This window comes from Podarcis cretensis, assembly GCF_951804945.1.
Source record: "Podarcis cretensis genome assembly, chromosome: 16".
NCBI lineage: Eukaryota > Metazoa > Chordata > Lepidosauria > Squamata > Lacertidae > Podarcis > Podarcis cretensis.
In genome coordinates, this window is record NC_137186.1 from 23,224,664 (window position 1) to 23,247,694 (window position 23,031).

At 45.3% G+C, this 23,031-nt stretch overlaps 1 protein-coding gene and 1 long non-coding RNA gene across 2 annotated transcripts in view; both read left to right on the forward strand.

The window, feature by feature from the left end:
- The window catches only part of SUDS3 (SDS3 homolog, SIN3A corepressor complex component), a 32,205-nt gene extending 18,299 nt beyond the window's left edge, over window positions 1-13,906 (forward strand). The window contains exons 11-12 of the mRNA XM_079957343.1: window positions 7,216-7,300; window positions 12,771-13,906. Of these exons, the coding sequence (XP_079813469.1) occupies window positions 7,216-7,300; window positions 12,771-12,869 (184 nt within the window). The 3' untranslated portion in view covers window positions 12,870-13,906. The remainder of the gene's footprint in view (window positions 1-7,215; window positions 7,301-12,770) is intronic.
- The window catches only part of LOC307205127, a 144,443-nt gene that overhangs the window by 106,879 nt on the left and 14,533 nt on the right, over window positions 1-23,031 (forward strand). The window lies entirely within an intron of this gene.

A 23,031-nucleotide genomic window follows, 5' to 3' on the forward strand; every position in this document is an offset into this window, starting at 1 on the left:
GGGCCAGCGAGGGGTGTAGCTTGGCCAAGAGTTCAAGGGATAAATGGGGGAGGGGGGGCTGCAATCAGACTCAAGCTTTCATGCTTACTGAACAGCACTTCAAGTGCCACTTAACTCCAAAAGTAACAGCACTGCCAACTGAACACGTAAGACAGGTTGCAAGGAGAGTTTGTACATTGCCAAATCTGGTCTTGCCCCAGTGATGGCAGGCACCCCGATTCCACCTTCCCAGGAAGCTGTCAACAAAGGGGGGGGGGAAACATTGGCCATCTTTGGGGTTTCTAACATGCTGCCCTCCAGATGTTACTGTCGTTTATTCTTTAATTGTCCTAAAAGAATCTTCTCAGGGAGATTTACATATAAGATAGCTTGGAAACAGCAAAAGCAAGGATAAAACTGAGTAGACTCCCTGGTAAAAGGCCCATTTATCCAGCTGGGAAAAGCCCTTCAGTTGCTTCTGCAAAATGCAGGCAGTGGGCAGCCACATAGGAAGCCCAGCTCCTGAGTTAGTGCAGAGTTATTAAGACTCCAGCTCCCATCATTCCTGGCCATTGGCCTGTGCTGGCTGGGGCTGATGGGAGTCCTGTAGCATCTGGAATCATCACATTGGAAGGCATCTAAAATGATCACCAATCCACTAACACAGGGTTGGCCAACTCCCAAGAGACTGCGATCTACTTTCAAAATTAAAATCTGGCAGTGATCTACCCCCGTTTTTTAGGGGTTCAGATCAAAGTTACAACAGAAGTTCTGGAACACTACATTTCCCCAAAAAAAATCTTTATTGAAACTTAACATATACAGTGGTACCTCGGGTTACATACGCTTCAGGTTACAGACTCCGCTAACCTAGAAATAGTGCTTCAGGTTAAGAACAGTTTCAGGTTAAGTACGGACCTCCCGAACGAATTAAGTACTTAACCCGAGGTACCACTGTATAGATAATAACCAAAATTCCCAATGATTCCCTCACATAAAATATAATATCTAAAGTACAACAGCTGCATAATTATACTCTTAATTATAAAACCCACCAGCCACCCTCTACTTCCCTCCACAGCAATTCAACTTCTTTATATTTCTTTCTACCTCTTTTTCCTTGCATTCTATAATAAATTATTTTTGTTAAATTCTGATTTTTCCTTCTTTCTTTATTGGTTTTGTTATTGCTTACATTTTTTATTCTAAGCCTATTAGCACCTCATTTTTAGAACAATATTTTGACATATAATCTTCAAAATACTTCCACTCCATTCTTAACTTTTTAACACCAACAAAGGGAGAGTGGATTTGTAAATTAAGTGAGTGTATAGACTTGGAACACTACATTTTTTATTCTCATTCTCAGAAGCGTTTTTACCACAAGGTGGCAGAATGAGATCAGAAATTATTTTCCATGAGAGGAGGCTGGGGTTTGCTTGTTTTTAGCAGTAATGTGCCTTTTAGAGACCACCCCTTTATGTAAGAATTCAGATTGGTCTGCAGAATATAGAGTTTGGATTTGGATTTGATATCCCGCTTTATCACTACCCGAAGGAGTCTCAAAGCGGCTAACATTCTCCTTTCCCTTCCTCCCCCACAACAAACACTCTGTGAGGTGAGTGGGGCTGAGAGACTTCAGAGAAGTGTGACTGGCCCAAGGTCACCCAGCAGCTGCATGTGGAGGAGCGGAGACGCGAACCCGGTTCCCCAGATTACGAATCTACCGCTCTTAACCACTACACCACACTGGCTCCCAAATATAGCAGGGCTCCCAAATATAGCAGCAGCTCCCAAATATTTCATTGAGCTCATCCAACATTAGACATAGGGTGGCCTTGGGAACATATTACTGACTTCACCCCCTAGCCTGGAAATGTAACCCTTCCCCCCCCCCTCCCGACTCATTGTTGGCCTGGTGAGTCCCTTGCAAATCTCCATAGATCTGCTGTGCTAATCCTGTTTTTTCCTAATTCGATCTCTTCTCTGAAAAGCGTTGTCTGTTGAAGTAAATGCACCTCCTAAGAATGGAGGAAGAGGATCTGGTTTCTGATAATGTCCGGCTCCTATAAATTGCAGTGTTTTTCACACCAAGCCTTAAGAGCCCTTGATTCTTAGTCATGGCCTAAGAATGACATTTTCTCTGGCCTCAAATGACCCCCATCACTATTTCCACCCAAGACTCTAGGGAGCTTTGGACCTGTTTCTGGGACAGCATCCCTCTGAGCCACACAGAAAGCCATTTTTAAAAAACTGCAGGGAGGTGCTGAAGTGCTTTGTGGGTGCCAAGGAAGTTAGAAGGCGAGGGGAAGTATAGAAAAACCCCAGATTTAGGTGCATCTGAAGCAGTTCTTTAGATTTTAGCTAGCCAGTTTGCTCAAAATAAGTCGTATTGAAAAAGGATAGCGCTGGGTTTGTTTATTGGGAATTTTTCATTAGACGAAAAAAAAATACTCCTATACAAGACTCAAAATATGCAGCAGGAACAAGTAAAACATAAGAAAAGAAACTACAAAGGAATAATACAGAAAAATAAATAAAATTGAATCTTAATAGTGAAGCTATGCATATTGAAATTGCAGAGCTAGAGAAATAATATATTCTGAGAAGGCCATCTATTGCCAAATCCAGAAAGATGTCAGTAGCAAGGGGGAAAGATATGTAGATGGAGGACACATTTTGAGATGGTTATGGCTATAAATGCTTAGGTAATAAATAATACCAGAAGGTTTTCTCTTTTTCAGGAGGTTGAATCCCCTCTCCGCCAATTGTTAAATATATAACAAGCAGGTGCCAAACAGAAAGAAACATAACTTTTGCTCTATTTATTTGACTCACAGCTGTTAATTTTTCTGACAGTGCAAGTGGGGAGGGTTTTTGCTGTTATATTTAAGACCTTTAAAAAAAGAAGTGACGACATAACTGAAGGTGCCCAAAACAGTAATTTTTGAGGGAGGAAGGAGGGCAATGTCTAGCTGAACAGATCCACTAGTGCAAGGATTTCCATGAGTACAGTGGAACTTCTGCCCCTCTCCTCTCCCCGTGCCCTCCCAAAATTTGTTTATTGCATTTATAGCTCCCTTCTCCAAGGAGCTCAGGGTGGTATTCATAGTTCTCCTGATTTTATCCTCACAACACCACTATGAAGGCAGGGCTAAGTGTGAGAAAGCGATTGGCCCAAGGTCACACAGTGAACTTCATGGCTGAGTGGGGATTTGAACCCTGGTATCCCAGGTCCCAGTCCCACACGCTAACCACTACGCCACACTGGCTCACTTTGCTCTGGAAGGTTGAGGGAACCCTAAACAGGATTTAGGGAAGCCCAGGCAGGTGCTCAAGGAGGAGGGGAGTACCTTTGCACAGCTGAAAGTCCTTTCTCTTGCAGTGCTGTTTAGCTGGATCCCACTCTGCCTAATCCTTTGCAGTGAAATTTAATTAAAGCCTCCAGCATTAGCATACTTGCCATATGGGCGGTTGTCTGAACTCGTCAGCTAATTAGCATTGAAGGGGGTTTCAGTCATCCCAGTCGCATACCATACTTTCTCCCATTCGAGACTCGGCTCCTTAAACCGAATAGGCTCTTTGCCTGCTCTGTGCTGGAAGCCAGCCTTGATCTCGCTCGAATAAAGTTTTCTTTAAAGAAGACCCGACCCACATGCCTCATTTAAGCTGGGCGGTGAATGGGTCCGTACAAGGGAAGGGCCGTAGCTCAGGGGTAGAGCATCTGCTTGGCATGCAAAAGGTCCCTGGTTCAGTCCCCAGCATCTCCAGTTAGGGCTGGGAAGGGGCAGGCTGTCTGAAATCCTGGAAGATAGCTGCTGCCAGTCAGTGTTGACAACACTGATCTAGATGGAGCAGTGGTCTGCCTGAGTGGAAGGCAGCTTTCTACCTACCAGGGGGAAACACGGCATTGTTTTCCAAGAAGCTCAGTGGTGGTGGTGGTGGTGGGGGAGCACATTTGGGGCATGTTCATGTGCTCACCAGCCCCCCTGCAAGGTAGGCTTATGGCTAAGGAAAATGCCTGACCACCATGGCTCAACAGGGCATCAAAATGTTGAGTCAAATACTCTCTGCCACATCGCACTGGCTTTCCATGCCCCCAGGATGGTATATATGTGTGTCTCGATTTCACCTTGCTGTTAACAGCTTGATTTCCTTCCGAGTGTCACTGTTGGCCCTTTTCCTTCCCCTTTCCTAGCATTCCTATTCCTCAAGATCAACACTGCACTCCCCTACCCTTTGCTGTAAGATTTCTTTTTTGGTTATTGATTGAAATGATGCCTCAGCAGGGTAGTTAATATTTTAAAAATAACTTGTTGGTGTGGGAGGACAACATTTTGAGTGCATATTAAAATCTGTCAAGTGTCAAAATGGAATGAAACATCAGGCTGAGAATTGAATGCTCCCTCTTTTCTATATTCCTTCTGTCCTCCTTTCTTCCTATCCTTCCTTCCTTCCTTCCTTCCTCCTGATGGCAAAAGAATGACTGTTTAAAGCTAGGCATAGGCTTCCCTGTGACCTTTTTATTCGTATCTGGCAGGTTTCTTCCTTGCAAAACTCTGAAAGCAGAGCATATAGCTTTTGTCCTCCACAGATTTGCCTAACCTTCTTTTAAAGCCTCCAACCTAGATGGCTTTAGAAGAGGATTAGGCCACGGTGGCTACTTGCCATGGTGGCTATGCTCTGCCTCCGTGGTTGGAGGCAGAAATGTTTCCGAATATCAGCTGCTGGAAAACGCAGGAGGGGAGAGGGCTCTTGTGCTCGGGTCCTAGAATCATAGAATCATAGAGTTGGAAGAGACCACAAGGGCCATCGAGTCCAACCCCCTGCCAAGCAGGAAACACCATCAGAGCACTCCTGACATATGGTTGTCAAGCCTCTGCTTAAAGACCTCCAAAGAAGGAGACTCCACCACACTCCTTGGCAGCAAATTCCACTGTCGAACAGCTCTTACTGTCAGGAAGTTCTTCCTAATGTTTAGGTGGAATCTTTTTTCTTGTAGTTTGGAACCATTGCTCCGTGTCCGCTTCTCTGGAGCAGCAGAAAACAATCTTTCTCCCTCCTCTATGTGACATCCTTTTATATATTTGAGCATGGCTATCATATCACCCCTTAACCTCCTCTTCTCCAGGCTAAACATGCCCAGCTCCCTTAGCCATTCCTCATAAGGCATCGTTTCCAGGCATCGTTTCCTGCATGAGGGTTTCTTACAGGCTTCTGATGGTCAGCCACTGTGAGAACAGGATGGAGAACTGGATGGGCCATTGGCCTGATCCAGCAAACTCTGTAACTAAAAAAGGTGGCTTGGTGGCTGAAATGCAGACTGTGTGCAGGAACTCAGGTCCGCTTTTTCACCAGCCTGTGTGTCCCCAGTTTATAGCAAGCACGCTCTGTTTGCTCTGTGGTAACGTGGCTGCTGGAAATCGTGCGCTATTGTGACATGGTTGGAGAAGAAATAGAATGTAAAAGATGTCCATCAAATGATGAGCGCATGGATGGTGTGCAGATTTGAGTGATGTTTTTTCTCTCCGCCCACACCTTTTCATAACACCAGAATCGGGGGCTAAATGAGATAAGTCTTCATTTTGCACAATTAGCAATTTCATCAGTGGCTTTTAAAAAGCGGGTTGCAGGTGCAAGGGATCCTATTGGGATAGTTGTAGGGGAACTTCAGTTCTCTCTCACACACAAACACATGGCACACTGTAGGCCTAGGTCCAGATTGCGGGAGATCTTACATTACTTTTAAAATAGCGATTCACATTGTTAATCCTGTGACTGGCACCTCACCACATTTTGCCCTCGGACACGACATTAAATAGAACTCTGATGGATTAAACTATGCAGAGAGGGTCTTTTCATTGGTTTCTGCCCCCTTCCCGCTTTGTAGAAGGCTGCCCTCGGAAAGCTTACCTGGCACCTGTGTTAATTGCATTTCAGCACCCAGCAAAGGAGATCCTTTCCCCTCAGGCCTTTTAAGAGATCTTTTAAACTACTTAATGTATTTTTATTATTTTGCTCCCTATATAAATTGATGGTGGAGTGCGAGGGTGGCAGGTTCAAATTAACTGTTTGACTGATTTCTTTGTTGATTATTAGTCACCTGTTGGTTTGTTATTTCATGTTTTATTGTTCGTGGCCTAGAGGCTGCAGTGTTTGGATCACTGAGAAATTTAATAAAGATTGTTTTTCCCACAGCATGCAATAAACATATGGATTTGGTTTCTGGATAATCCACCATTTCCCCTTTTGAATATGATGCTCTGCTGAACTCCAGTTTGGGTCCTATATTGAACTCCTGTAGTTTTTCTTGCATATAATTAAAAAACAAAAAGATATAGCACATACAAACTATCTGATAACCACAAATTTCCCATTTCTCTCCCCGCATCTAGTCTGCACTTATAAGCCCCTTTGCTAATGGCTACATTTCATCAGTATTCCCTGCAGTGAAGAGCACACTGGCTGTCATTAAACCTTAAAAAGCAGAAGCCATAATAAAATTGAAGCAGGAGAAAGCAGCCGGTGTAGTCTGTGGAATGCTGTTGTGTTTATACATTTGAAGAATTCTTGAATGCTAAACCACAGTTTAGAGAGGGGAACGAGTCAGCTGCATTGCTCATAGTTTGCAGACAAAGGGCATTACTGCATTTGCACCACAGTACACTGTCAAAAGCTTTTTGTGTTATGGCCAGGTCTTCACCCTGTTGCATCCATTCTGCCCTTCTCCCGAGTTGCTAGTTGTGCCTCTGAATGAGATAGTCTTGCACCCAGAACACTTTTATAAATTATTAGTATTTATTTATTAACCACCTTTCACCCCCAGGTTCCCAGGGTGGGTCGCAACAATTTGAAATACAACATTAAAATCAAATGACAATCGCAAAAGTGGGAGAGGCCCCTAAAAATACGAAATCTCAAGTGTCAAGGCATAAATAATAGCTGTTAAGGTCAAAGCAAAATGAGTGGGTGGGTGATGACGGGGGTAGCCAATCTGGTGGCCCATAATCCCTGACCATTGACCTTGCTGGCTGGGCATGATGGGAGTTTAGAGTCCAGCAACATTTGCAAGGCACAACATCAACTGCCCCTGGATTAAAATGTTCCTTTTTCGGGAGGCAAATGGCTCATTCTCATTTGCGGGGAGTGGGGGACAGAGGATGATTTTTGTAAGCTGGGATCTTCGGCGGTCTCAGAGTGTCAAGTAGACTCACAGCTCTTAACCTTTACTTGCAGGTATCACAAAAGCCAGGCTATTTATCTGGAGTCGAAAGAGAACACCAAAATCAGCTGTGTGATCAGTTCCGTGGGAGCCAATGAGGTAAGCTCGGGTCTTCAGTGAGTTTTGCAGGCAGATGCCAGGTGTGAAGCCTAAAGGGTTGGCAGTCAATGGGGCTGTGGACCATGACAAAATATTATTAATATTCTTGCCTCTGGCTGAGTACACCTCCCCCCCCCCCAAAGAATTATGGAAACTGTAGTTTATTACAGGTGTTCGGAATTGCAGCTCCATGGGGTAAACTATAGTTCTCAGAATTCTTTACCGGGCGGCGGCACTGTGCTTTAAATTATGGTATGCACACAAGCGAAGTGTGCTTGTTTATGTAGCCACCTGACTCTTTTCCAGTGGCAGGATGAATGCAGCTTTTGGAGCAAAATACCGTATTTTTCGCTCTATAGGATGCACTTTTTCCCCTCCAAAAATTAAGGGGAAATGTGTGTGTGTGCTGTGGAGCGAATGCAGGCTCCTTGGCTTCAGCGATAGCAACGCGAAGCCTCCGAAGCGCAGAGGGAGCGCTCCCTCCGTGCTCCGGAGGCTTTACGTTGCTTTCGCTGACCCCTCTAGCTCTCCAGGCTTCAGGGATAGCCTCCTGAAGCCTTTAGAGTTTCAGCAGGAACTCGCGTTGCTCTCCGAAGGCTTTGGGTCAGCGAAAGGAACCCGAAGCCTTTGGAGCGCAGTGCGAGTTCCCTCTGCGCTCCAAAGGCTTCAGGTTCCTTTTACTGAAGCCGGGAGAGCAAGACTCTCCCGGCTTCAGCAGAGAGGGAGAGCTGTGCAGCGCCCCTTCAGCGAAGCGGGAGGAGAAATGGAACGGGCTCCGTTTCTCCTGCCGCTTCACTGAAGGGGCGCTGAGCAGAGAGGGGGAGATTTTTTTTTTCTTGTTCTTCCCCTTTAAAACAAGGTGCGTCCTATGGTTAGGTGTGTCCTATAGAGCGAAAAATATGGTACTGAATCTTCTGTCTAGTCAATTGCATAGCAGCAATTGGTGGCAGAGCTTCGGGAATTGGAAGTGAGATGCATTTATTAAGCCGAAACTCTTCATCTGACCATATATATTTTTAAAACACAATTACTCTTCCGTAACTAAGTGAAGCTCTTTATCTAGTTCTCCATCCCAGTTTATGTGCCAAGAGCTGACAGCTGATGGATTGAATTTATATCCCACACTTCTTCCTGAAAGAGCCCAGGGTGGCAGACACATCAATAAGGCAATTTAAAAACATTCTGAAAACACTTTTAAAAAACCAGTGATTTCAGGGTTGCCGGTAGCAATATCCTTCAGCCGTCAAATGTTTGGGTGCAAATAGCAACATTTTCACCATTTCTGCGGAAAGTCAATGGCACAGGCAGATACACTTTACCAGGGAGGGGATTTTACAAACATGGAGCCACCATCAAAAAGGCCCTGGCAGAGGCCAGTGGTGACCAGGCATCACCTACAAGGCCTCTTAGAGACTGTTCCAAACCTTCCTGAACCGCATAAATGTAGCTCATTGTTGGCTCGCACACATCATCTGATCCTCCCTTTGGAAAAATAATTGCCACATCTTCAGTTAAAGCGAGTCAGGGAGACCTTGGTGAATGCATTGGGGGTTTGGTCTAGACCAGGCTTTCCCAAACACAAGTCTCCAGCTGTTGTTGGACTACAGTTCCCATCATCCCTGACCACTGGTCCTGCTAGCTAGGGATGATGGGAGTTGTAGTCCAAAACAGCTGGAAAGCCAAGTTTGGGAAGCCCTGGTCTAGACCAGGGGATTTTTTTTCAGGCCGCCTCCTCCCTTGGTTTCCTAAACCCCTCCCCAGTGCCCCCTATCCTATAAAAAGCAGTCAGAATAGTGGTTGGCATAACCCACTATGGAAGATAATAACACAATAAAATTCAAACCAGTAACAATTAATTGCACAATTAGTCAAAATCCAATTAAAACTATTGAGTTTAATTATTCAGCAAAGTTGATGAACTTGATCCCAGCTTTTCAAAAGTCTAGCAGTCGTTTATACCTCCACCGCCCCTCTGCTGAGTTATTTTATTACTTACTAGATTTCTACTCTGTACCTTCCTTCAAAGAAGAGTAGGGCAGCAAAAGATTTGAGTTGTAGTTGCTCAGACTGTTTCTGCTTTCCCCTCTACCCAGTTGGTTGCTTGTGTTTTTGTTCTGGAGGCTGGATTTTATTCTCCTTGGCTTGGTTTGCCGCTGACTCCAACACAGCCAGGTTGAAATACCAACAGGAAATTGTGGGAGGCACCCATTTTATGGCTGTGGTGCTCTCTAGATGGACAGTGCCGAGCTAGATGTTCTCATTGACATTTGACAGCCTCCCGTGTTCCTATTTAATCCAGCCCTTTAATAAGAACCATGAGGACTAGACTCTTACTCTCTTTTTTAAAGGAAAGGCCTTGGCTCAGTGGTAGAGCCTCTGATTTGCATGCAGAAGAGCCCATTTTCAATCTCCAGCATCCCCAGGTACGGCTAGCGAAAGAAGGATCCCTGCCCGAAACCTTGGAGAGAGCCGCTGCCAGCCAGTGCAGACGGTCCGGAGCTAAATGGACCAGTGGTCCAACTCTGTATAAAACTCCCCCCTGCGTTCTTAACCAAAGACCAGTGGCCACACTTCCTGGCTCATCCCATATTTCACAAAAGGGGCCAAGGAAGCAAAATAATCTTCATCTGTTTACAGTGGTACCTCGGGTTAAGTACTTAATTTGTTCCGGAGGTCCATTATTAACCTGAAACGGTTCTTAACCTGAAGCACCACTTTAGCTAATGGGGCCTCCTGCTGCCGCCGCGCTGCCAGACCACAATTTCTGTTCTCATCCTGAAGCAGAGTTCTTAACCTGAAGCACTATTTCTGGGTTAGCGGAGTCTGTAACCTGAAGCGTATGTAACCTGAAGCGTATGTAACCCGAGGTACCACTGTATCTCAGTTGGTAGAGCATGAGACTCTTAACCTCAGGGTTGTGCGTTCGAGCCCCACATTGGGCGAGAGATTCCTGCATTGCAGGCGGTTGGGGTAGAATAGTCCTCACAGTCCGTTCCAACTCTGATTCTATGTGCCTCAGCAGCTTATTGGCAAGGTTGCTATTCGCACAGGTAAAGGGAAAAGACACAGCAATTCTGTCAAATCTCCTCTTACATTTTTATCTGCCTTTCTCCATACATGTGGGGTAGCTCACGTAGAGCGTGAGATTCTTTTTTTAAAAAAAGTTTTTATTGTTAAAATGATTCAGCATTAATACACACATGTTGCGAATATACAAGCATACAAACATACATTTCATACAATCCTTAAAAATGTTCAAACATACCTACACTCAATCCCACAAATAATTCCTTCTCCCATCACCATCCACCACCCCTCACCCCACCTTTGTGTTAGACTTCCAGTCTACTCAATTGCAATTTCTTTCCACTTCTATTACTTTCTTTCACACACCTTTAACCTAATTTCATGCTTCTTTTTCTATTACACATTGTTATCCATCTTATTTAGTATTTCAGTATTTAAAACGGCACTTGTTTATTCTAATAGGAGTTCTGATTTCTCAATATGGTTTTGCAAGTATCCTTTAAACACCTTCCAATCCTTGTCTATCTTCTCTTTTGAGATCCCTCCAATTTCTCCCATTGTTTTGGATATATTGTAGTACTCCAATAATTTGGCAAGTCACTCTATCACGTAGAGCGTGAGATTCTTGATCTTGGTGCCGTGGGTTCAAGCCTCGTATTGGGCACAAAGATTCCTGCATTGCATGGGGTTGAGCTAGAGAACCCTCGTGGCCCCTTCCAACTCCTCGAAGCTGCATAAAACCCTGCCTCGAGCAAAACATGGGAACTGAAACAAGTGGGCAATTAAAAGGAAAACATTTTGTACGGCTCGCTCAGGCTCGTGAGTTATGGCTGCTATTCAAAGTGTCTCTTTCAATTAATAATGAAACTAGTCACAAAGATGTCATTATGTTCAGTGGGTGATTATTCAAATGAGCGTGCAACGTTGTACCGAGAGATGCATTAGAACATAACCTTAAATCAAATTTAGCAATTTCGCTCTTATTAACATTAACAATAAGCATCTTAATGCGGTTAGGTGCCCGCATAATTGAAATTAAGTCCCAACTCGCCCTGTCGCCGGAGACGTGCCCAAATTTGGGGAGAAGGATTCTTCTGGCGCCGGCCACTTTTAGTAGGCGTGACATATTTCTCAAGTCAGCTTAGGGAAAAGGTGCATTTTGTCTTTCGTATTTCAGCAGGAAATGAAATAATTGCTGTAAGACCGTATGAGAGAGGCTGTAGTGCACCTGCCTTGGGTGCAGGATGGCCCCAGGTTCCATCCCTGACACCTCCAACAAGAAAAAGGGAATTTGGGGAGCATAGGAAGCTGCCTTGCACCTAGCTAGAAAATTAGTCTGTGCAGCTTAGTGTTGCACACACTGACTGGCAGCAGCTCCCCAGGGTTTCAGACAAGGGTCTCTGCCAGCCCTAACTGTATTACAAAGACAGGCCTCTTATTATTATTATTATTATTATTATTATTATTATTATTATTATTATTGCTGCTGCTGCTGCTGCTGCTGCTGCTGCTGCTACACCCGTCCTTCACCTTAAGGTCTCAGGATGTCTTCCAACTAATACACAACCTTAAAAAAAGTTTAAAACAACATACAATCACAGAAATAAGATAGGTCCTAAAAATACATACCTCAGGTATCATCAGTGAAGACTCTTATTCTGACAGGTCTCTAGGAAATTACTGGGGTTTTTTAAGGAGAGGGCTTTTATTAGTGCTTTGCTTTTTTATCTGTATTTTAAAAGATTTGTTTTTTATATTTTATTTCTGTTAGTGTTTAATTAGTTTTTAACAATTACCATTTGTATGTTCTTAGCTTCTTGTATTTTACCAATGTTGTTTTAATTTGTGTAAGCCACCTTGAATCCCTGGGGAAAGGGTTCCCTCCTTGCTAGAAGTGAGGTTACAGGGAGCCAGGCAGAGGGCCTTCTTGGTAGTGGCGCCTGCCCTGTGGAATGCCCTACCATCAGATGTCAAGGAAATAAACAACTACCTGTCTTTTAGAAGACATCTGAAGGCAACCCTGTTGAGGGAAGTTTTTAATGTTTGATGTTTGATCGTGGTTTTAATATTCTGCTGGGAGCTGCCCAGAGTGCCTGGGGCATCCCAGTCAAATGGGCAGTATTTAAATAATAAAGTTATTATTAATATAATATATAATATAATATAATATAATATAATATAATATAATATAATATAATATAATATAATATAATATAATGCTTTGCCAGGGTAAAGAGGTGCAACATGATTTATTTTTCACCCAACTATTTACTGACATTTCATTGTTGTTTTTAACTGATGCTTTGCTGATTTTTATCCCAACCACTTGTGGTTTTTACCACCTTGATATATTTTCATGGAAGCGCGGACTGTATAATCCAACCCAGATGAAAACACAAAAAGTTGACTTTCCTTTTGTCCCCCCCCCCCCAAACCTTCGCAGATCTGGGTGAGGAAAACCAGCGACAGCACAAAAATGCGGATCTACCTTGGACAGCTCCAGCGCGGAGCCTTCGTCATCCGGCGGCGGTCGGCTGCGTGACTCTCTGGCCCTGCGTTGTGTTAAAGACAATCAGCTCTTGCAGAGACTTGTGGTTGCTCTTCCTGGGTCTGAACCAGCAGAAGGTCCACCTCCCTCCTCGATCCTTTGGATGCTGCCTGTTTGGCTGCCCACATTGCTCCTGCTCTCCTCTCTCTCTCTCTTGTGAGCCCACGCTGTGTACCAGAGCCCACCCCACAGCGTTAGTTTAGCTTTCTCATTTCCAAAGACTACTTAAAAGAAGAATGTATGCCTGTGGTCTCGAGTCCATTCCATTCTTGTATATCCTGCAGAAGAGCACACGCGGTGTATCGTTTTAAAAATTATATATATATTTTGCATTGAGAGGCGCAAGCAGGGTAGCCTCGGGGAGACGCAATGGGCAGCCTGCACATCTGAGAGGTGCTGAATGGAGGACAGATCCGACCGCAGTGCCTCTTAAACAGCCGACACCGTGAACGACGCTGATCGCAGTTAGGCATGCAGGGAAACAGGAGTTTTCCGAGGTCCTTGGGTGTCCTGAACTTCCAATTGCTTTTACTGAAAGTGTGGTTCAGGGGATCGCACTTGATTGCTCCGAAGCTGGAGGGGAGAGGCGGGCGGGGCGGTAGCCATTTGTATATCCCAGCAATGAGCAAACCCAATGTTTTCTTTGTGTTTCCTGTGGAGGGTGAATCAAAGGAACAATTGGACTCTGGGTGGGAGGGAGGTTCTGTGAGCAGCGCTGTGGAAACTGCTGGTGACTGTCCTACAAGCTGCTCTCTTTGTTGTTGCAGCTGCGATGATTCTTGGGTGGCGGCTGATGGAGATGGCATGAGCCCTGTATGGACACTTGTGTGTGTGTGAGTGAGTGAGTGAGTGAGTGAGTGAGTGAGTGAGTGAAAGAGAACACACATCAGCGAGGCCCTCAATGTAATCTCAAGGGATAGTAATTCTTGGAACCAGATGGAATGTGCAGTGCCAATCTTTAGAGAGTGCTGTACTGTTTTTATGACCTGGCGGTGGTGGTGAAGTTGCTTGCAAAACACTTTTTATCTCGATACCTGCTGTGTGGTGTCTGCTTTTCTCCCCAGCGCTGTTGGCTGTCCCAGTCCAGCCTGTGTTGTGAATTCTGGTTGAACCAGGCCTGATCAACCACCTCTTTTAACCCTTGCCCATTCTTCCAACGCAGCAATTGCATGGATCCTCAAAGCCCTCCTTTTGACACCTGCGGGGGGTCCGGAGTTTTTTGCACTCCTTCCTTATTCAGCCTGAGCCTGCCATGTCTCATTTCCTGTTTGCTGCAGCCAGATGGCAGTCATGCCACAGCAATGAGGTCCATGTTAGAATCTCCTAATCTGAACCCTGGAGTTGGGGGTTTGTGGTTCCGGCAGCCGGCCTTTCTGACACTTCATTTGCCTGCCTGCCTGCCTGGCTCCCATCATTGCCAGCAAATACGTGTGCATCGGATTCTGCACCCAGTTGTACATCAGTCTCACTTGCTACAAACACTCTCTTTGAAACCTCCTTTTTATATCTGTCCTTATCAAAATGGTTGCCGCTTTCACCTTGGCTTCAGAGCCCAGTTCCCTCGAATAAATTGCGTGCGATTGAAATGAAGCAAGGATGTGAAAGTGGTTGGAAATACCTGCTAATGGAGCATTGGAAGCTACCTTCTGCTGCATCAGACTCAGTATTGTTTGCACTGACTGGCAGCTGCTCTCTAGAGGCTTTCCCAGCCGACGCCGAGGATTGAACCTGGGACCTTTTGCATGCCAAGTATGTGACCTGCCTCTGAGCTACAGCTCTTTCATGACATACTGTGTGGAGAGCAGCCAGAAGCATGCAAGTCTAGACTTCCTTCCCATTTTTTTTGCTGCCTTTTAAATAACTAGTCCATGGTGTGCTTCTTTTAGTCAGTTGTCCTACATGCCTGATAGCTTCTCAGGGGGAGAACCAGTTGTTGGGAGAAGGCAGGCAGGGTGTAAGAAATGAGCAGCAGCATCAATAGCAGAAAAGGAGGCTCCCTTTTGGTGCCTGTAAGCGTTCCATCTTACTATTCTGGGCTTGCGGGTGCCTGGGACCCTTTAAATGTGACCCCCTGCCAGGATCACCAGCAGTCATGTTTCAGCCTAGTAACAACTGGAAGACCACACCAGACCATCCCTGATCTGTCAGCAGGAGACCCCTGATCCTGTCAGGGCTGGTTCACAAGCTGCCTTGGGAACTTGACCCTAAGAAACAAAAGCAAATGTGCTTGCCACAGATCTGGGCTGTGCTCTGTTGCTTTTTTCTAAAGGTGTTCTGACAATTTTAGGATTTCGAAAGGCAAATTTCCAAAAGGGAGCCTTTAAAGAAAAAGTAAAAAATGAGTTTTTTGTTTAGGACGGCTCAATATTCTGTTATGGATTCACATTAGCCTTTCCTCTTGCCAGAAGGATTCTTTGTGTTTTATGAGAGTGGATAGCGTTGTGTTTAGCAGAGCAGGACAGTGGGTGGGAGGGTTTCCTTCAGCCTGGGGCTTGAAATGAGGCGGAATTCATCCTTGATTGCTCACACCAACCCTGTTTGGGGTCTTATACGCCGGTGCCAACTTTTATTTATTTAGGGGTGTTTTTTTTACGAGGATGAGTCAAATTCTTATGTGCAGTGAGGATGCAAGTCAATAAAGCATTTGCCGATTTGCAGTATAAGCATCTTCCAATCACTTGCTTTCTTCCAATATTGTTTGTGGAAATCATTGCCGAGTTGGCAGCCTTCTGACAAGCGTGGTGTTCGGGGAGAGGAATTGGCAGCAAGGCTGTGTGTTCAGCCCGTCAGAAATCTCTGCCAAGGCAACAAAGCAGGCCTCGAAAGCAATTGTTGTCCCCTGCTGTTCGTCCCTTCCCGCGGAGGTATACTATCCCCTGTTCTATTGCTCGGCCCCATATGCTCTTCCATCTGTGGGTCGAGGATAACATACAAGAACGTCAGAGAAAGTCTCAATGTCCATCCTTCGACCTTCACCTGGTGTGACTCAATATCAGGCAGGTCCCTAAGTTCTGAACACGGAGGTTCCTTATAGCTGGGGATGGTAGCCTGCGGTGGTGTAGTGAATAGCACGTCGAACTATGACCAGGGTTCAAATCCCCACTCTGTCACGAAGCTCACTGGGTGACCTTGGGCCAGTCACTGCCTCCCAGCCTAACCTACATCCCAGGATTCTTGTGGGGATTAATTGAGGAAGGGGAGAGCCATGTACACCACCTTGAGCTCCTATGGGGAAATGGTGGGATATAAATGCAATAAATCAAACAGTATCGCCTTCCAGATGTTGGGATCCAGCTCCCATCAGCTCCAGCCAGCATGGCTAATGCTGAAGGACAATGAGAGCTGTGATCCAGCAGTATCTGGAAGGTCACACATTCCCCATCTCTGTGTTTGGCACCATTGGCTGCATTGGCCATTTGACCTATCCTTGTGGAATTTGCTTTATCCTTTCAATATACCACTCTGGGCACACAATAGGCAGTTTCCTATATTACACCAGAGGTTCACAGCTTTTAAGGCTGTGTTAGAAAATCAGATCTATAAGCCAGGCCATGTAAGGCACCTTAAACCAGGATTGCAGCCACTGAAACAAAATACCTAGTTGACATTTTGGGGCCAGATGGCTCAAAGGTTGTATTTTTCAGTGCAACTTTTGTGTTCCTGAAATTAATTCTGATTGTGCCGATAAAATATAATGGATAGAATTCTACAAGATGCGTTGCCAAGTGAGTGAAAACAGACAAGGTCCAAGGATCTCCAGGCACGCACCTCCAGATGGTAGAGATGTCAGGCGCCATCCTGGTACCCGGGCATCTTCCCTTGGTCACAAGTGGCCGATAGCCTGGTGCAAAACGTGCCTGGTGAATTTCAAACGCTGTTCTAAGGTGCTGGTAAATGTGGCAGCTCAGGTTGCTAAGAGTCACGGCCTAAAGCATCTCATGGTCACCAGGTTTCAGAAGGCTGGGGGTAAGTGGTTTAATGCCAGAAGCAGTGTAGAGAGTTGAGAGGCTTTTTGCTTCCAGACCCATGTATCCCAAACGGAGCTGATTATGAATGCTCTGCTGTTTTCGAGGGTTGCGCACCAGCCCTGATGTTTTGAGGATAACATGTTCCCCCTGCAGCCATGATTCTTGCAACAGCTATTAGAGTCTGAGCAAGCTTAACTGATCGGCACAGCAAAAGCGTACAGAGTGCAATTGCTCTGAGATCAGCACAAAACACTGCCGACAAGGTCTGTTTTAGCCGGGGCTGGTTCCGGAGAAGTTGAAAACTGCTGCAGGAGCAAAGTTTCGCAAGCCCCCCATCTTGATGGATCTCTTTAGTGCTGTGCCGTGCGCATGGAATTCAGAGCTACGCACATCTCCCCACCCCTTAATCCACAATTCCCTGCAGTTCGCGGTCAGGGCTCCAGGCCGTACACCCTCTGAGCACACAGGTTTGCTTCACCGCCACCTCTCTCGCAAAAGGATAATCCTCTGTGGTTTTATCGCCACAGAGCGCCAAACAACCTTGCAGAAATTGGCATGGAATTTCCTTGGCGCCATCTCTCCAATCCTCTTCTTGCTGCAAGGACGGGAAAAGCTAATTTAATCAACCAGCCGTTGAAAAAGGACTTGCCACAGGCGAAAGGGTTTTTGCATGTTGGGAATAATTTGAAGGCTCCTTAGGACAGCCTAACTAGGGAGTGGAAGATGTTAGGAGAGAGTGGAAGGATCACCAAACCTGTTGATTTTGGTATCTCTCAGTTCCTCATTTTTTTCCACTTCTAAAAAATGTTACTGAATTCCATTCATACCCCGCCCTTCCTCCTCAAGGAGCCCAGGGTGGCAAACAGACACACAACTTAAAAACAAAATGAAAAAAACATTCCAAAACAGGTTAAAACAATTTAAAAGCAGTTACAATGACAAACATCTAGAAGCAGTTGCAGTTGAAAACCTTCTAAGAGTGGTTAAAAACATTTGTTTCCATCTGATGATCTTGGGCTTCCCAGGAGAGTTATTCTTCAGCCACCGAATTCAGCTGGGTAAACAAATGTTTTCAAATTCCTCCTGAAGGTTAACAGTGGAGACAGGCGCAGCTCCCTAGGGATGGCATTCCACAACTGGGGAGCCATCACTGGAAAGGACCTGTCATGGGTCAGTCACAACTGGACAGATTTTTCCGTTCTTCAGTTTGATTTTCCATATTTCCACATCACTTTGCTTTTGGTTTATTTGGTTAGATCCAATAAATTCTTCAGCATTCTTGTACAATTTTCTCCTGGTGTTCACATTTTTGTACACAACCTTGCCTGGTATACATGTCTGGCAAAGCAGTTTCCCCCAATATGATGCATTTTAGTTGTCCCCCCCCCCCACTAATATATGGACATGTTATCAAACGATACACTTTTTTGCACACTTTACTTGGCTGGAGGAGAGTGCATTACAAAATTCGGAGAAGTGAATGTTTCAAAGGACGGCTGTGTTGTTCAGAAAGTGCAAGTTAGGTAACTGCCTTTAGATGCAAACTAAGAACATAAGAGGGACGCGGGTGGCGCTGTGGGTTAAACCACAGAGCCTAGGACTTGCCAATCGGAAGGTCGGTGGTTCGAATCCCCACGACGGGGTGAGCTCCCGTTGCTCGGTCCCTGCTCCTGCCAACCTAGCAGTTTGAAAGCACGTCAAAGTGCAAGTAGATAAATAGGTACCGCTCCAGCGGGAAGGTAAACGGTGTTTCCGTGTGTTGCTCTGGTTCGCCAGAAGCGGCTTAGTCATGCTGGCCACGTGACCCGGAAGCTGTACGCCGGCTCCCTCGGCCAGTAAAGCGAGATGAGCACCGCAACCCCAGAGTCGGTCACGACTGGACCTAATGGTCAGGGGTCCCTTTATCTTTACCTTAAAAACATAATAGCAAGAGATGTTTGTGTGTGCGTATGTATCTTTCATTTTTTTTTTTTAATAATAATTTTTATTAATTTTCCACACAAATAATAAAGAACAATATAAAACAGTACAACTTCAAGCTCATCAGTTCATTCCCTTCTTTCTTTGACTTCCCCATACCTCCCCATCCCTGCATCCTTGTTTAATAATTCTTTAGCAACCCTTAGGTCTATTATCTTAATTCCCTTTCATAAAAAATTTCTTAAGTTTTTTTGTTTACTGCTGCAGTTCTTTACTTCTTACCCCCTGACATCTTAGCACTCCTCAATTTTGCAATTATTTTTAAGATATATTTTAAATTTCTTCCAGTCCTCTTCCATTGTCTCTTTCCCCTGTCGTATGTATCTTTCATACACACATACACAACATTTGTTAATTGCTTTGTAGTGAAACACGAAATGGCAATCAAGTACAGAGTGCAATATATTAACAAACAAACCTATTGAAATGTAACATTCAATCAGTAGCACAAACAGATACATCCTTCAAGGCCAAAAATCCTGGTCAATTCATTATGTACAACCAAGACAGCTGACCAGATTAAAAACAAGCGGCAGGCAGCCTGGGAATTCAAATAAAAATAATAATCTCTCCTCTATGTCTTACCTGGGGCAGCAGCACCCTGCCTGCTTGCCTGCCTGCCTCACACCCAACAGTGTGTTTTTTTACTTGCACCCCGGTGCTTCCATGTTCACACTGACATGGTTTCTGTGATACTGTAAACAAAATGTCATGTTGATTCCCTTGAAAGCACAGAAATGCATGCGGGCAAAACGAACTCGTCCCATTTGCCTCTTTAATGGGTGCTTGTCCTTCGCCTGTTTCTGTCCTGGGAAGGGGGTTGCCTCTGGCACCCCAACTTTATTTCTGCCTCCTCTAAAGCCTGTTAACGTCCCCCAGGAAATATCTCCTTCCCCCCAGCTTTGTGTTGAAGTACAGTGGTACCTCGGGTTATAGACACTTCAGGTTACAGGCGCTTCAGGTTACAGACTCCGCTAACCCAGAAATAGTACCTCAGGTTAAGAACTTTACCTCAGGATGAGAACAGAAATCACGTTGTGGTGGCACTGCGGCAGCAGGAGGCCCCATTAGCTAAAGTGGTACCTCAGGTTAAGAACAGTTTCAGGGTAAGAACAGACCTCTTAAGTTCTTAACCTGAGGTACCACTGTACAGAGCTCAGATCCTTTTGATTTAGAATTGGGCACTTTCCCCAACCTGTACAGTTGCACACGTGCCGTTTAATAAAGATTTACATACCCTCGAACACTTCTCTGATGAAAGTAGGAATGTCTTATTCCATCATAATAATAATTTTATCATTTATACCCTGTCCATCTGACTGGGTTGCCCCAGCCACTCCGGGTGGCTTCCAATAAATATAAAAACATAATAAAACATTAAACATTTTTTTTAAAAAACCCACTTCCCTATACAGGGTTGCCTCCAGATGTCTCCTAAAGGTTGTCTAGTTACTTATCTCCTTGGTTTGGGGGTCACATTAACTCCATACCCTCCAACATTTCTCCAATGAAAATAAGAATGTCCCAAGGTAAAGCGGGACATTCCAGGATCAAATAAAAAACCAGGACAGCTTCTGTAAATTCAGGACTTCCTGGAAAATAGGGACACTTTGCTATGACCCTTCTGCAGCTACAGCTGCAGAGTGGCTTGGGCAACCCAGTCAGATGGGCAGCATATAAATTATTATTATTATTATTACTTACTTACTTACTTACTTACTTACAAACACACATACCACGCATCATGCTGGGAATGATTTATTTTATTTCATAAAATTTATGCATTGCTTGTTTGCGAAAATGAAAAACAAAATAAAACAAGAAATTTATCAATGAGGAAAAATAATTAAGACTTTTAAAATGTGGACCAAAAACAGATTAAAACTCACATCAACTTTCTAAACGTCTGCAAAGGTTTGTCTAAAACATGGGTAAGCAAACTAAAAGTAAACATGGGTAGGCAAACTAAGGCCCGGGGGCCGGATCTGGCCCAGTCGCCTTCTAAATCCGGCCCGTGGATGGTCCGAGAATTGGCGTGTTTTTACATGAGTAGAATGTGTGCTTTTTATTTAAAATGCATTTCTGGGTTATTTGTGGGGCATAGGAATTCATTCATTTCCCCTCCCCCCAAAAAATATAGTCTGGCCCTCCACAAGGGGAGGGACAGTGGACCGGCCCCCTGCTGAAAAAGTTTGCTGACCCCTGATCTAAAACATAATGTTTTGAGCAGGCACTAAAAAGCATATGGTGAGGGTTTCTGCCTGTTATCAATAGGCAGAGAGTTCCAAAGTGTAGCTGCAGCCACACTAAAAGATCAATTTCTTACAAAGGTATTAGGTGGCAACTTTAACAATGCCACTTCTGCTGATCCAAGTGGTCAAGTGGGCATATATATAGCAAGATGCTCTTGTAGGTAAAATGGTCCCAAGTTGTTAAGGACTTTATATACTCATAGTAATACTTTGAACTTGGCCCCCGGTAGGTGACCATCGGAAGTGAGAGCTGGACCATAAAGAAGGCTGATCCCCGAAGAATTGATGCTTTTGAATTATGGTGCTGGAGGAGACTCTTGAGAGTCCCATGGACTGCAAGAAGATCAAACCTATCCATTCTTAGGGAAATCAGCCCTGAGTGCTCACTGGAAGGACAGATCCTGAAGCTGAGACTCCAATACTTTGGCCACCTCAAGAGAAGAGAAGACTCCCTGGAAAAGACCCTGATGTTGGGAAAGATGGAGGGCACAAGGAGAAGGGGACAACAGAGGACGAGATGGTTGGACAGTGTTCTTGAAGCTACCAGCATGAGTTTGACCAAACTGTGGGAGGCAGTGGAAGACAGGAGTGCCTGGCGTGCTCTGGTCCATGGGGTCCCGAAGAATCGGACACGACTAAACAACAACAGGTCACCATCTGCTTTTCTGGAATTAGAGCGGCTTATGATCGCAGGTTAAACAACCAGCCCAAGAGCAAAAAGCTGGAGGAGATCAGCAGCAACTTCATTTTCTTTATGTTTGTGTTGAAGATTTGAAGCCCACCTTTTGATCGCGCCATCTCCACGGCAGCTTACAGTGGATTAAAAGAAGGCGAGGATAAAACACGAAGCAATTAAGGAGGCAACCGGAATGGGCAGCAAGACGGCATCCGCATTCATAAGCAGCACAATTATCTTCCGTTCGGAGCCGAAACAAATGAGGCAGCTTTTGATGGCAGCTCCGATCTCTCCCTGGTAGTCGCCTGCCTGTCTCGCACAGCTAGGGGAGAAATGATTATAAATGGAATATTTTTTTTAATCCCCTTGTAAATCCTCAAAACTGTCCATCAGGGTTGTATGTTGGATTGTACAGATGCTAGTCTTAGGGTGGGCATAGGAGTGCAAAATGGAGCAGCTCCTCCCACCCCAAATAAGCCTAATGGGGACTGAGCATGCTCAGTATGCAAGGAAAATTGGGGGCCAGTTGCAAACGAAAAATGGAGATGGAGGAATGGAATGCTCTGACTGACTGGGACGCTGATCAGAAGAGCTGCAGTTAGGAGATGTGAATGCACTGCAACATTTTCTTGCAGCTTCCCTTTTGTTTCTCTATATCAAGGGTGGGAAACCAAGTCTAGGGGCCAAATGCGGCTCTCTAGGGTACAGTTTCCAGATGACCCATTTCCCGGGGACAGTCCCCGGATTTGCGAATAAGTCCCTGGACAAATTCCATCCCCGGAATGTCCCCGGATTTCATCTAATGTCCCCGGGAAACACAGCAGTGGCAGTATCAGCAGCCCAGAGCAATTGGCTATCGCTGGCTTCAGGAGCTGCTCAGAAGTCCCCATATGATGGTTGTGCAGGGGCTCTAAGATGCAGCTTCCAGGCTGCCTCCACCTTCCCTGACCCCTGCAACTAAGCTGTGAAGGGAGGCTTCATGCTGCCTATAGGAGCAGCCTCCCAACTCCTACTTGCGTGCAAGCAGGAGCGGGGCGGGGATCTCTCAGCTGTGAAGGAGGCTTCACGCTGCCTATCAGAGCTTGAGTGCAAGCAGGAGGGGGCAGGGATCTCTCAGTTAGGCAATGGAAAGCCTCCCTTCCTAGCTAAGGGATCCCTGCCCCCTCCTGCTTGCACGCAAGTTGGAATGGGATTGGGGCTGCTCTGATGGGAAGGAAGGCATCGTGCTGCCCAAGCCTTGCTGCTGCCACCACTCTCGGTCCTCCTTCTCTGCCTTCCAT